The 15,000-nt window shown below is 47.9% G+C and overlaps 1 protein-coding gene across 4 annotated transcripts in view; it reads right to left on the bottom strand.

Annotated features, from left to right (window-relative positions):
- msi2a (musashi RNA-binding protein 2a) overlaps nt 1-15,000 on the bottom strand; it is a 279,469-nt gene that overhangs the window by 51,702 nt on the left and 212,767 nt on the right. For all 4 annotated transcript variants that reach the window (XM_066651193.1, XM_066651194.1, XM_066651196.1 and 1 more), the window contains exon 10: nt 5,472-5,546. In XM_066651193.1, the coding sequence (XP_066507290.1) occupies nt 5,472-5,546 (75 nt within the window). The remainder of the gene's footprint in view (nt 1-5,471; nt 5,547-15,000) is intronic.

Genomic DNA, 15,000 nt, shown 5'->3' with positions numbered 1-15,000 from the left:
TGTCTGTCTCTGACTGTCTCTCTCTCTCTCTCTCTCTGTCTGTCTGCCTGTCTGTCTGTCTCTCTCTTGAGGATGCTGAGGACGTCTACTTATCACAGTTCCCCTGTTCCAGAGCCCGGTGCAGGGGCGGTTACCTCTCCAGTGGTGGTCATTGAACACGGCGACTATAGGGACATGTGTATACACACACACACACACACACACACACACACACACACACACACACACACACACACAGCTTTGAAGTTGTGCACTGCAGACTCAAGGCTGTGAAAGCTTTCAACATAAAATAAAAAACGTTATAACAATGCAATTACTTTGTAAAAGCTGTGTAATTGCACATTAATAAACAGGAATGTACAGGAAACACAGGAGAAAATGACAGCGGAGCTGATTAGATCCATGACATGAACGAGTGAATGCAGGAGACTGAGAGACAGAGCGGGAGAGAGAAGTGTACATAATTGTACAAGGAAAAAAAGCAGAGTGGCTTTCCCCAGAGGACAACACTTTCATCTTCTCCAAGCGTTCAGAGGGAAACAGAATGAGAGTAGCGTGCAGGTCTAATGGAGGCCTAGCGGGCGTTTAAAAGCAGCGCAGCAATCCACAGAGGGCTGCTGGAGGCTCGCTGTGAGCTGATAATAACTGGACAGGGGGCGGGGCCGGGGACCCATGCTACGAATTGTTGATGTTACCGATGTTAACTCTACACTGTAGAAAAAGCTCTGTAGAATTTACAGTGATGTGCCGTAAAAATGCAGCTCGTTCTCTTCTCTTCTTTCTTCTTTCAAAATCGACGACTAAAGTGAAACGTGGTAGAATCACGCTCCTGAATTAAAGGAACCAAGACGTAGAACAGTGACCGTGAAAAGCCACCGCTGTCAGTTTTGTAGAATCAGTGTAATGAGAATAAAGACTTCTGATGTAAAGAACACGTCTCTGTGCTAACGTTTACTGACGTTACTGATCTAACACAACTCAGCTCACGTTAACCCCATTCACGCTTCTTCTCGCTGACGTTGGTGTAGTTACCAGTAACCTACTGCAACTCAAGGGTTAATGTCAGTGAGTCTGACAGTGCATTCTGTCTCTCTCTGTCTGTCTCTATGTCTGTCTCTCTCTCTATCTGTCTCTCTCTCTGTCTCTATCTCTCCCTGTCTGTCTGTCTGTCTGTCTGTCTCTATCTGTCTCTCTCTGTCTGTCTGTCTCTCTCTCTTTCTGTCTCTCTCTCTATCTGTCTCTCTCTCTGTCTGTGTATCTGTCCCTCTCTCTGTCTGTCTGTCTCTCTCTGTCTGTCTCTCTCTCTTTCTGTCTGTCTCTCTCTCTATCTGTCTCTCTCTCTGTCTGTGTATCTGTCTCTCTCTCTGTCTGTCTGTCTCTCTCTCTCTGTCTGTCTCTATCTGTCTCTCTCTGTCTCTATCTCTCCCTGTCTGTCTGTCTGTCTGTCTCTATCTGTCTCTCTCTCTGTCTGTCTCTCTCTGTCTGTCTGTCTCTCTCTCTTTCTGTCTCTCTCTCTATCTGTCTCTCTCTCTGTCTGTGTATCTGTCTCTCTCTGTCTGTCTGTCTCTCTCTCTGTGTCTGTCTCTATCTGTCTCTCTCTGTCTCTATCTCTCCCTGTCTGTCTGTCTGTCTGTCTCTATCTGTCTCTCTCTCTGTCTGTCTCTCTCTGTCTGTCTGTCTCTCTCTCTCTGTGTCTGTCTCTATCTGTCTCTCTCTGTCTCTATCTCTCCCTGTCTGTCTGTCTGTCTGTCTCTATCTGTCTCTCTCTCTGTCTGTCTCTCTCTGTCTGTCTGTCTCTCTCTCTCTGTCTGTCTCTATCTGTCTCTATCTCTCCCTGTCTGTCTGTCTGTCTCTATCTGTCTGTCTCTATCTCTCCCTGTCTGTCTGTCTGTCTCTCTCTCTGTCTGTCTGTCTCTCTATCTGTCTCTATCTCTCCCTGTCTGTCTGTCTGTCTCTCTCTCTGTCTGTCTGTCTCTCTATCTGTCTCTATCTCTCCCTGTCTGTCTGTCTGTCTCTATCTGTCTCTCTCTCTGTCTGTCTGTCTCTGTCTCTCTCTCTGTCTGTCTCTGTCTTTGTATCTGTCTGTCTCTGTCTCTCTCTGTCTTTCTGTTTGTCTCTCTCTGTCTGTGTATCTGTCTTTCTCTCTCTCTGTCTGTCTCTCTCTCTCTGTCTGTCTGTCTCTATTTGTCTCTTTCTCTGTCTGTCTCTCTCTCTGTCTCTCTCTTTCTCTCTGTCTCTCAGCTCAACCCTTGAGTTAATGTGAGTGAGTCTGACAGCCCTGGCTTCAACACACACACACACACACACACACACACACACACACACACACACTCCCTCACACACTCAGCTTAGTCACACCAGCACCTTCTCTAGTGCCTTCCAATTTACACTCCTTTATTATCCCTCCATCCCACACACACACACACACACACACACACACACACACTGACTGCTCCTCAGGCTCTCCCTCCTCCTCTAACCCACTTGTATATAAAATTCCACATCCGCGTTTTCTTCTAAACGGCCGGGACGGAAGGATCGATACGCTGCTGGAGGATTTTTGCCTTTTTTCATGGCTTCTTTACTCCACACTGTTCTACAAGAGAGAGACTCCAATTAGCCGCGCGCAGACGGACGGACGGAGAGACGCTGCTCGGAGAACGAAGCCCTAATTGCTCGGGTCAATCTGCGAGCTAAACGGCACATACAAGGATCTGCTTTGAAGCATTTCCATTACATACGAGAGGGAGAGGAGCAGGAGGCTGGATACATGCGCACATAAGGTAGAAAACACTGGGCTGAAGCACAGAACACACGCAGATATGCACTGATCTAACAACCGCGTTACGAACCTATCGAATCAGACCGCGTTTGTCAGATCGTGATTGGTCCACAGTCAGACGAACACGAAAAGAAATACACTACAGAGTCACGGCGAGAGACTTCCTCAGACATCGGGCTGGACGTCATGGAAGGAATAAAAATGTGGAACAAGGGAGAAAAATACGGATGCCTTTGAAAGAAATCTCTACAAGGAAGTGGGAACAGAGAAAAACAAAGTGGAAAAAAGTGTTCCGCTTAGTGCCCTACACCCTAATTAGTGCACATCACAGATTATAAATATACTGCTAATGCTACTACACCGCTACACTGTGTACTACATAGTGCTCACCAACCTTTTTACGTACAAGATCACCTTTTGAAATCTGAACAAATGAAAGATCTACCAGCGTAAATGCCAGGCGTAGGCTACTTACAAAAACAAAGCTGTGTGTCCATGTCGCCTCCAATACCATAGAATTAAACAGTTTACTAACTTCCTTAACGTACATTTATTTGGGCCATTTATACGGATACATCTTAATAAAATGGGGATGTTTTCTGACATTAACTTCCTGTTTGTGGCACATTAGTATATGGGAGGGGGGAAGCTTTTCAAGATGGGTGGTGACCATGGCCGCCATTTTGAAGTTGGCCATCTTGGATTCAACTTTTGTTTTTTTTTAAAAAAATGGGAAGAGGGTCATGTGACACATCAAACTTATTCGGAATTTCACAAGAAAAATAATGGTGTGCTTGGTTTTAATGTAACTTTATTCTATTTTTTATTATTTACAAGTTTCTGACCACTTATAAAATATGTTCAAAGTGCTGTTCCCACTCTTCACACACTGATAGCAACACTGCAGGAGAAATGCTACCACAGGCTTCCAGTATCCGTAGTTTCAGGTGCATATAAATGGCCCACCCTATACAGCTGAGTGTTGGCTGTAGTGCAACTTAGTGGCTGAGGCTCTCTGTAAATGTTTGTAAAAGCTAACTGTTTATAACTGTCAAACTGTCAAACTGTCAAATGTCAATATTCGATAGCTCATGAACCACTGTGGATACAGAATGACGTGGCTATAGCAACTTAAAACGGCATAACTGAAGCAGCCATGATTTATCGCGATCGACTCGTACGGTCTTGGAGATCATACTCCTGGTGGAATATGTTTGTGACTCGGCCCTAGTGGTTTGGTGCTGTAACTGCACATTGGCACAGACTCCGATGCACCAGTATAAACACTCACAAAGGCGTAGGGCACTTCCAAAGGCTACGGTGCATAATTTGACCTTTGATGTTGATAATGATAACCAGGAGACAAAAACACAGGTGTGGGGAGGTGTCCACGGATCTGCTTGCACAAGTGAGGCATTCCCTCGCTTAAGGGCAAGGCCTGCCCTGGTCCTTCAGGATGTAGTTTCCTATTCACAAGGGGAGACCCGGATTCTAGGTTTCAGTGTTTTGCGAGGAGTTCGGAGGCGGCTGTAACTGTGGTAAATCAAGAAGAGAAGTGGACACCCACTTGTGCTTTTTTATGGAGGTAATGGAATATACGCTGTGCATTAACATTAGAATGGACAACGCTATAGACGTAAATTACCGTGAAATACAAACCCTCCCAAACACAAACGGCCACAGAATGTATCACAATATTAATGATGTATTGCTACATCGTCCAGGACTCAGAGATAAACCAGCTTTCCAACAGTGTCCTTATTGGTATGTTTCCCGACCTCATGCAGCACCTATCAATCATTAAACCTGAACGTGGGAAGGTAAGACCAGTACCAATCAAAATCCTCACATCCATACTTCACAAGTGCCACACACACACACACACACACACACACAAGAAAAACCCATTACGGAGATGTGAGCTGCTGTCAGACATTTCCCATTCGAGCTTATCAGCCGGGCCACTGATGTCTGGAGCAGCAAACAGGCGTGTGTTCGTACGAGCTTAAATAAAGCATGAAATCAACAGGAAGTGGCGGAGTGTGTGTGTGTGTGTGTGTGTGGGAGTGGGGGGGGGGGGGGGTGTATCTGCCCTGGAATCTCACCCACTTTCTGACCCTCGCTGTTCTCACCTTCTCAAACATGAACAGACACACGCATACACACTCTCTATCTGGGCACATTCACTCAGGACATCAACACACAACACACACTGGACACGAGCGGAAAAAATCAGGAAGACAACAGTAGGGAAAAGTTTGGGTACCCCCCCCCCCCCTGCGCACATGGCATCATCACAAGGACTTTTCTGCACATTTTACATTGCACACAGCGGAGTGTGTGTGTGTGTGTGTGTGTGCCAATAATATGTCATGCTGTTGGAACTAACACCCGTTGACTCCCTCACATTGTGGATTGATGACCACAAGCAGGTCCCCACAACGTAAATCACGGTATTTTAAGGTGAAGATGTGTGTTAAAGTTGGGGGAAGGTTAGGTTTAGACAAGTGCTAATGTTAGCGTAGCATCACTGTGTAAAATCTCCACAAAATGAATGGAAACGTATGTCGTGTCCCCAAAATGCATGAAAACACGTGTGTTTGTGTATTCACTATAAATTAATTCATAACTGTGAGTGAGAACGGCTGGCGTGAGAAAACATCACAACACACACTCCACTCCGACTTACCGGGGAACTGATAGCTGTAGCTGGGAGCAAATCCAGTGTATCCACGGCCATATGTTGCTACTATGTTCGGGTAACCTGAAAACACACACACACACACACACACACACACACACACACACACACACACACACACACACAAACACACACACACACAGAAAGAAAACAGAGACAAGCTGAGCCTTCAGAAGAAGAAAAACCACAACTGTCACTTTACTCTGACTCCACAGGAGAGGGGAGGGGGGAGGAGGAGGAGGAGGGGCAAAAACACCCAGCACCAGCTATTCTTACCAGCTCTGATCGATCACCTGCTATTCTCAGCCCCAGCTAATCAACAGAGGAGAGGGAGAGAGGATATAGACCGGGGGTTTGGGGGGTGGTGAAGAAAATGGACAGAAAAAGAGTGAAAGAAAAAGGAGACGGGGAGAGAGAGAGTCACATGGAGAATGAGAGAAATGGAGAAAAAGGGATTACAAACAGAGCAACAGACAGAAAGACAGAGTGAAAGGAGAGTACGGAAAAAGAGTGAGAGATGGAAAGGCAGCGAGAGACAGATGACAGGGTGAAATTGAGGAATAAAGAGAGAGAATGACAGAATGAGGGTAGGGGGCGTGAGAATGAGAGAGAGAGGGGGAACACCTGGGAAAGAGAGGATGAATGAGGAAAAAAGAAAGAGAGAACAAAAGGGGGGGAAGGAGAGGAGAAACTGACAGAGAAAAAAGAGAGAAAGTGCTACTTTAATGGAGAGAGAGAGAGAGAGAGAGAGAGAGAGAGAGCATTTAGTTGTCCATATAGACTCAGAGAACGACAGCATTATGAGCTTCAGCGCCCTCCGAATGAGCGGGAGAATATTACGCCCGTGTTTGCAAGCAAAGGCAGAGCGTCTTAAATCAGAGTCAGCGTCATGAGGGAATTTCTCCTCCATCTGCTCTCCTTCGCCGGAGAGAGACGCGCCACGCACTCTGTCTGCTCGCACTCCCGCTAAGAAGTTATTCTCAGCCTGTTTTTTTTATCGTTATTATTTTTTATTTACACGCTTTATTGATTTCACGTCGTCCAAAAGGAGGCGGGAAAAAAAAGGAAGAGCTTGAGGAAGCACAGGAGCCAAGCGGAAAGTGAGCAAGTGAGCAAGCACGGAGGAAGCGTGGTAAATAAAACCTGGCAAAAACACGGCGCTTCATAAATATACGCTGACGCTCGGAATGTGTACAGTGGCAGATATTCATATTCATAAAGCCTCTCGCGTAGCGCACGCCTGGGAATTAATGAAAATAAAAACACCAGGGATAAATCGATCACAGTGCAATACAAAGATACACCACATACGGCAATTGGAAGAGGGTGGAGCCCACAGAGGCGGAGCCAAGGGGTGGGGCCATATGTGAAGGGCAGCTGCCAATCGAATAACTCTTCAAATCACCATTTGTATTTGATTTAATTGAATATAAATTATTTAGTGCATATCAGTGTTCAGAAAACTACATAACACCTACATAATGGTGACTGGGTGAGTGTGTGAAATCATCCACAGGTGAGTGTGTGAGTGAGTTTGTGAAACTGTCTACAGGTGAGTGTGTGAGTGACTGGGTGAGTGTGTGAAACTGTCCACAGGTGTGTGTGTGTGTGTGAGTGACAGGGTGAGTGTGTGAAATCATCCACAGGTGAGTGTGTGAGTGAGTTTGTGAAACTGTCTACAGGTGAGTGTGTGAGTGACTGGGTGAGTGTGTGAAACTGTCCACAGGTGAGTGTGTGAGTGACAGGTGAGTGTGTGAAACTGTCCACAGGTGTGAGTGTGTGAGTGACAGGGTTAGTGTGTGAAACTGTCCACAGGTGTGAGTGTGTGAGTGACAGGGTTAGTGTGTGAAACTGTCCACAGCTGAGTGTGTGAGTGACAGGGTTAGTGTGTGAAACTGTCCACAGGTGAGTGTGTGAGTGACAGGGTTAGTGTGTGAAACTGTCCACAGCTGAGTGTGTGAGTGACAGGGTTAGTGTGTGAAACTGTCCACAGGTGAGTGTGTGAGTGACAGGGTTAGTGTGTGAAACTGTCCACAGCTGAGTGTGTGAGTGACTGGGTGAGTGTGTGAAACTGTCCACAGGTGAGTGTGTGAAACTGTCCACAGGTGAGTGTATGAGTGACTGGGTGAGTGTGTGAAACTGTCCACAGGTGAGTCTGTGAGTGACAGGGTTAGTGTGTGAATCTGTCCACAGGTGAGTGTGTGAGTGACAGGGTTAGTGTGTGAGTCTGTCCACAGGTGAGTGTGTGGGTGACTGGGTGAGTGTGTGAAACTGTCCACAGGTGAGTGTGTGAGTGACAAGGTTAGTGTGTGAAACTGTCCACAGGTGAGTGTGTGAGTGACTGGGTGAGTGTGTGAAACTGTCCACAGGTGAGTGTGTGAAACTGTCCACAGGCGAGTGTGTGAGTGACTGGGTGAGTGAGTGAAACTGTCCACAGGTGAGTGTGTGAGTGACTGGGTGAGTGTGTGAAACTGTCCACAGGTGTGTGTGTATGTGTGTGAGTGACTGGGTGAGTGTGTGAAACTGTCCACAGGTGTGTGTGTGTGTGTGAGTGACAGGGTGAGTGTGTGAAACTGTCCACAGGTGTGTGTGTGTGTGAGTGACTGGGTGAGTGTGTGAAATCGTCCACAGGTGTGTGTGTGTGAGTGACAGGGTGAGTGTGTGAAACTGTCCACAGGTGTGTGTGTGAGTGACTGGGTGAGTGTGTGAAACTGTCCACAGGTGTGTGTGTGTGTGTGAGTGACAGGGTGAGTGTGTGAAACTGTCCACAGGTGTGTGTGTGTGTGAGTGACAGGGTGAGTGTGTGAAACTGTCCACAGGTGTGTGTGTGTGTGTGTGAGTGACTGGGTGAGTGTGTGAAACTGTCCACAGGTGTGTGTGTGAGTGACTGGGTGAGTGTGTGAAATCGTCCAGAGGTGAGTGTGAGTAACTGGGTAAGTGTGTGAAATCGTCCAGAGGTGAGTGTGAGTGACTGGGTGAGTGTGTGAAATCGTCCAGAGGTGTGAGTGTGAGTGACTGGGTGAGTGTGTGAAACTGTCCACAGGTGTGTGTGTGAGTGACTGGGTGAGTGTGTGAAATCGTCCAGAGGTGAGTGTGAGTGACTGGGTGAGTGTGTGAAATCGTCCAGAGGTGAGTGTGAGTGACTGGGTGAGTGTGTGAAATCGTCCAGAGGTGAGTGTGAGTGACTGGGTGAGTGTGTGAAATCGTCCAGAGGTGAGTGTGAGTGACTGGGTGAGTGTGTGAAATCGTCCAGAGGTGAGTGTGTGAGTGACAGGTGAGTGTGTGAAACTGTCCACAGGTGTGAGTGTGTGAGTGACAGGGTTAGTGTGTGAAACTGTCCACAGGTGTGAGTGTGTGAGTGACAGGGTTAGTGTGTGAAACTGTCCACAGCTGAGTGTGTGAGTGACAGGGTTAGTGTGTGAAACTGTCCACAGGTGAGTGTGTGAGTGACAGGGTTAGTGTGTGAAACTGTCCACAGCTGAGTGTGTGAGTGACAGGGTTAGTGTGTGAAACTGTCCACAGGTGAGTGTGTGAGTGACAGGGTTAGTGTGTGAAACTGTCCACAGGTGAGTGTGTGAGTGACAGGGTTAGTGTGTGAAACTGTCCACAGCTGAGTGTGTGAGTGACTGGGTGAGTGTGTGAAACTGTCCACAGGTGAGTGTGTGAAACTGTCCACAGGTGAGTGTATGAGTGACTGGGTGAGTGTGTGAAACTGTCCACAGGTGAGTCTGTGAGTGACAGGGTTAGTGTGTGAATCTGTCCACAGGTGAGTGTGTGAGTGACAGGGTTAGTGTGTGAGTCTGTCCACAGGTGAGTGTGTGGGTGACTGGGTGAGTGTGTGAAACTGTCCACAGGTGAGTGTGTGAGTGACAAGGTTAGTGTGTGAAACTGTCCACAGGTGAGTGTGTGAGTGACTGGGTGAGTGTGTGAAACTGTCCACAGGTGAGTGTGTGAAACTGTCCACAGGCGAGTGTGTGAGTGACTGGGTGAGTGAGTGAAACTGTCCACAGGTGAGTGTGTGAGTGACTGGGTGAGTGTGTGAAACTGTCCACAGGTGTGTGTGTATGTGTGTGAGTGACTGGGTGAGTGTGTGAAACTGTCCACAGGTGTGTGTGTGTGTGTGAGTGACAGGGTGAGTGTGTGAAACTGTCCACAGGTGTGTGTGTGTGTGAGTGACTGGGTGAGTGTGTGAAATCGTCCACAGGTGTGTGTGTGTGAGTGACAGGGTGAGTGTGTGAAACTGTCCACAGGTGTGTGTGTGAGTGACTGGGTGAGTGTGTGAAACTGTCCACAGGTGTGTGTGTGTGTGTGAGTGACAGGGTGAGTGTGTGAAACTGTCCACAGGTGTGTGTGTGTGTGAGTGACAGGGTGAGTGTGTGAAACTGTCCACAGGTGTGTGTGTGTGTGTGTGAGTGACTGGGTGAGTGTGTGAAACTGTCCACAGGTGTGTGTGTGAGTGACTGGGTGAGTGTGTGAAATCGTCCAGAGGTGAGTGTGAGTAACTGGGTAAGTGTGTGAAATCGTCCAGAGGTGAGTGTGAGTGACTGGGTGAGTGTGTGAAATCGTCCAGAGGTGTGAGTGTGAGTGACTGGGTGAGTGTGTGAAACTGTCCACAGGTGTGTGTGTGAGTGACTGGGTGAGTGTGTGAAATCGTCCAGAGGTGAGTGTGAGTGACTGGGTGAGTGTGTGAAATCGTCCAGAGGTGAGTGTGAGTGACTGGGTGAGTGTGTGAAATCGTCCAGAGGTGAGTGTGAGTGACTGGGTGAGTGTGTGAAATCGTCCAGAGGTGAGTGTGAGTGACTGGGTGAGTGTGTGAAATCGTCCAGAGGTGAGTGTGAGTGACTGGGTGAGTGTGTGAAATCGTCCAGAGGTGAGTGTGAGTGACTGGGTGAGTGTGTGAAATCGTCCAGAGGTGAGTGTGAGTGACTGGGTGAGTGTGTGAAATTGTCCAGAGGTGTGAGTGTGAGTGACTGGGTGAGTGTGTGAAATCGTCCAGAGCTGAGTGTGAGTGACTGGGTGAGTGTGTGAAATCGTCCAGAGGTGTGAGTGTGAGTGAGTTTGTGAAACTGTCCCCAGGTGAGAGACCACTGAGAGACCAATGTCCTGAGTTCATTACTGAATACACTGTAAACACTGTGAACAAAAACTAAAAGTACCCCCTGAAATACAGATGTTTCTTTGTGTAAACGGTTTCTCTCGTCTTGTGAGGGCAGTAGCAGACGCTCAGTGTGTGGTGCAGTAAACCCGCTAAGACAACGCTATCTGCATAAGCCAGAGTAGATCAGTGCTAATAGGCCTCGGAGGGCTTTGGGGTGGTGGGGAGGGGGAGGGCAGCCTGTCCAGTTTGTTTAAACCCCTCTGCTCTAGAGCTGCCCTTTCAGGAGCAGTCTCCTCTAATCAAAGCCCAGACGCAGTCATTAGAAAATAAATCGCAGGACTGGTCTCGGGTCAGGGCCAGAGGGCTTCAGCTGAAAGGGCAGCGCGCCGGACCCTCGGTTACGGACCGACTCGTCCAATCTCCACGTGGACAAACCCAGCCCGCATGTTCGTCTGGAGAACGGCGATCAAAATCCAGTTTGTTGCCCATGAGAAAGTTCAATTTAATCCCAGAGTGGCCCAGGAGAGCCGCTCACTGGGGGAGAGAGAGAGAGAGAGAGAGAGAGAGAGAGAGAGAGAGAGAGAGAGAGAGAGAGAGAGAGAGAGAGAGAGAAAAAGAGAGAGAGAGAGAGAGAGAGAGAGACAGAGAGAGAGAAAGAGAGAGACAGAGAGAGAGAGAAAGAGAGAAAGAGAGAGAGAGAGAGAGAGAGAGAGAGAGAGAAAGAGACAGAGAGAGAGAGAGACAGAGAGAGACAGAGAGCGAGAAAGAAAGAGAGAGAGAGAACGAGAGAGAGAGAGACAGAGAGAGAGAGAGAGAGAGAGAGAGAGAGAAAGAGTGTGAGACAGTCTAGACCCCTTTCTACTGCCACTCACTGGACACTTTATTAGAAACTTCCTCCTTCTACTGCCACTCACTGGCCACTTTATTAGAAACAACCTCCTTCTACTGCCACTCACTGGCCACTTTATTAGAAACACCCTCCTTCTACTGCCACTCACTGGCCACTTTATTAGAAACACCATCCTTCTACTGCCACTCACTGGCCACTTTATTAGAAACACCCTCCTTCTACTGCCACTCACTGGCCACTTTATTAGAAACATCCTCCTTCTACTGCCACTCACTGGCCACTTCATTAGAAACACCCTTCTTCTGCTGCCACTCACTGGCCACTTTATTAGAATCTTCCTCCTTCTACTGCCACTCACTGGTCACTTTATTAGAAATACCCTCCTTCTACTGCCACTCACTGGCCACTTTATTAGAAACATCCTCCTTCTACTGCCACTCACTGGCCACTTCATTAGAAACACCCTTCTTCTGCTGCCACTCACTGGCCACTTTATTAGAAACTTCTCCTTCTGCTGCCACTCACTTGCCACTTAATTAGAAACAACCTCCTTCTACTGCCACTCACTAGCCACTTTATTAGAAACACCCTTCTTCTACTGCCACTCACTGGCCACTTTATTAGAAACACCCTCCTTCTCCTGCCACTCACAGGTCTCTTTATTAGAATCTTCCTCCTTCTACTGCCACTCACTGGCCACTTTATTAGAAACAACCTCCTTCTACTGCCACTCACTGGCCACTTTATTAGAAACACCCTCCTTCTACTGCCACTCACTGACCACTTTATTAGAAACAACCTCCTTCTACTGCCACTCACTGGCCACTTTATTAGAAACACCCTCCTTCTACTGCCACTCACAGGCCACTTTATTAGAATCTTCCTCCTTCTACTGCCACTCACTGGCCACTTTATTAGAAACACCCTCCTTCTACTGCCACTCACTGGCCACTTTATTAGAAACAACCTCCTTCTACTGCCACTCACTGGCCACTTCATTAGAAACACCCTCCTTCTGCTGCAACTCACTGGTCACTTTATTAGAAACACCCTCCTTCTACTGCCACTCACTGGCCACTTTATTAGAAACAACCTCCTTCTACTGCCACTCACTGGCCACTTTATTAGAAACAACCTCCTTCTACTGCCACTCACTGGCCACTTCATTAGAAACACCCTCCTTCTACTGCCACTCACTGACCACTTTATTAGAAAGAACCTCCTTCTACTGCCACTCACTGGCCACTTTATTAGAAACACCCTCCTTCTACTGCCACTCACTGGCCACTTTATTAGAAACAACCTCCTTCTACTGCCACTCACTGGCCACTTCATTAGAAACACCCCCCTTCTGCTGCAACTCACTGGTCACTTTATTAGAAACACCCTCCTTCTACTGCCACTCACTGGCCACTTTATTAGAAACAACCTCCTTCTACTGCCACTCACTGGCCACTTTATTAGAAACAACCTCCTTCTACTGCCACTCACTGGCCACTTCATTAGAAACACCCTCCTTCTACTGCCACTCACTGGTCACTTTATTAGAAACACCCTCCTTCTACTGCCACTCACTGGCCACTTTATTAGAAACAACCTCCTTCTACTGCCACTCACTGGCCACTTCATTAGAAACACCCTCCTTCTACTGCCACTCACTGGTCACTTTATTAGAAACAACCTCCTTCTACGGCCACTCACTGGCCACTTTATTAGAAACAACCTTCTTCTACTGCCACTCACTGGCCACTTTATTAAGAACCCAATCCTTGGAAAACTAGAGAGTCCAGTGAGAGGCAGTAAAGCAGGGGTGTTTCTAACGAAGTGGGCAGTGAGTGGCAGTAAAAGAAGAGAGAAAGAAAAAGAGAGAGAGAGAGAGAGAGAGAGAGAGAGAGAGAGACACACACACAAAAGAAAGGTGAAGGTAGAAGGGACAATGCCGTGTGTTCAGCAGTCCCTCGCCCTGGTGCATGGTGGGTAAATAAATGCGATCACAGTCATTGGCTGCTGCTGTCGGTGCTGTCTGGCCCTCCCTCTTCCTGCCGTTATTAATATGCATGCTAATGCACCTATTTTATGGCTCAACAGTTCCGATTCACTTTAAAATCAATTATCCATCTGGTAGAGCCACACTCCGCACCAGCTCCAGTGTGTATTCATTTCAGCAAACATACATGCGGCACGGCACAATAAAGATAAATGGCTCGATTAGGGGCGGTAAACAAAGGAGCCGGGGGGGGGGGGGGGGGTTTTAATGAGATCAGGCATGGAGGAAACCTACAGTTCCTTAAATAATGAGCCCTGATCTTCAGCTGCCTTCTCTTCCTCCTTCTTCCACTCCTTCCCTTCGTTCTATTTTTTTTCATTCTTCAAATGCAAATTATACTAAGTTATGTCGCGCTGTCCTGCGTTTTCCAATTTCATTTAGATAAGAGCGAGCGTGGATAAGTCTGGAGTTAATATTTTCACATGAGCACTCCACAGACTCCCTCTCCCTCTCTCTCTCTCTCTCTCTTTTGCTCCTCCACAGCTGAGCGTTGATCCATAAGAACTTCTGAAAAGTTCATGCCGCTTGTTAAAAGTTCAATCTGACCACGCTGCCATTTACATACACACTGCTGCAGGAACGCCGTTCCCTCGGAGGGATATTAATCCAGGCCCTGTTCATTTTAGGGTCACCTCCTCTGTGAGGCTAGTGTGTGAACTCTGCCGTTGGTGTGTGTTTCTGGATGTGCAGATGTGTGTGTGTTAGGGGTGTGAATGATAAAGTAGAAGCCTTGGTCACAGCTCCGGAGCGTCTAGCTGCTCCTGAGGATCCGCGGCGCTGTCATTAGCCGGAGCAGAGGTCAGGCAGATGGACCGGTGAACCCCTAATAGAACATTACCCCAATTTTCCTCTTCATTTGCGGCGGTAATGTGGACGACACTCGGGCCGGCGCTGGGCCAGAGGCGACCGGCCCGCCTCGCTGGGCTCGCTTTCACAGGAGCTGACCCAGATCCGAGGGCAACCGGCGGCTGAAGGGCTTGAAATGTCACTCAGCCAATCAGAAAAGACTTCCGGTGGCCAGCCAATAAGCATCTTGTTCTGTATTTGAGATGCGGATGTGCAGCAGTGTGGGTGTGGGCCACCTGTCTGGCTGAGTTGGGGTATCAGCGATGTGGATCGGACCGTTATGATTATGATAATAAAAGCTTGAATTTATTTCTTGTGAGGAGAAACAACAAACTCGAGGAGCTGGGCAGCCTTGCCCTTAAGCGAGGGAGTGCCTCCCACACTGTGGGACCTGGACACATCTCAAGAGACAACCAGAGATTGCTCTCTCCCTCTGCTTGGAGTTTCAGGTGTGAGGTGTTCGCTCCCTTAAAAGCAAGGCTGCCTTTTTCCTCCAGGTTGGAGTTTCCCCTTCCACTTTTACTTTTACCTTAAAACTACAGCTTCAAAATCACTGTGTTGTTCCAGTGAGCTGTAATAAGGACAACAGAGCCTCTGTCGTTGCTACTTTGGGGTCAGCACTGCAGAAACTGCACTATGTAGCTTTTGGAGGAGAGAAAGAATACAGCCCCCTCCC

This window comes from Hoplias malabaricus, chromosome 18, assembly GCF_029633855.1.
Source record: "Hoplias malabaricus isolate fHopMal1 chromosome 18, fHopMal1.hap1, whole genome shotgun sequence".
NCBI classification, from domain to species: domain Eukaryota; kingdom Metazoa; phylum Chordata; class Actinopteri; order Characiformes; family Erythrinidae; genus Hoplias; species Hoplias malabaricus.
The sequence above is the reverse complement of the archived record's forward strand: the minus strand, read 5'-3'. Positions and strand labels throughout refer to the sequence as shown.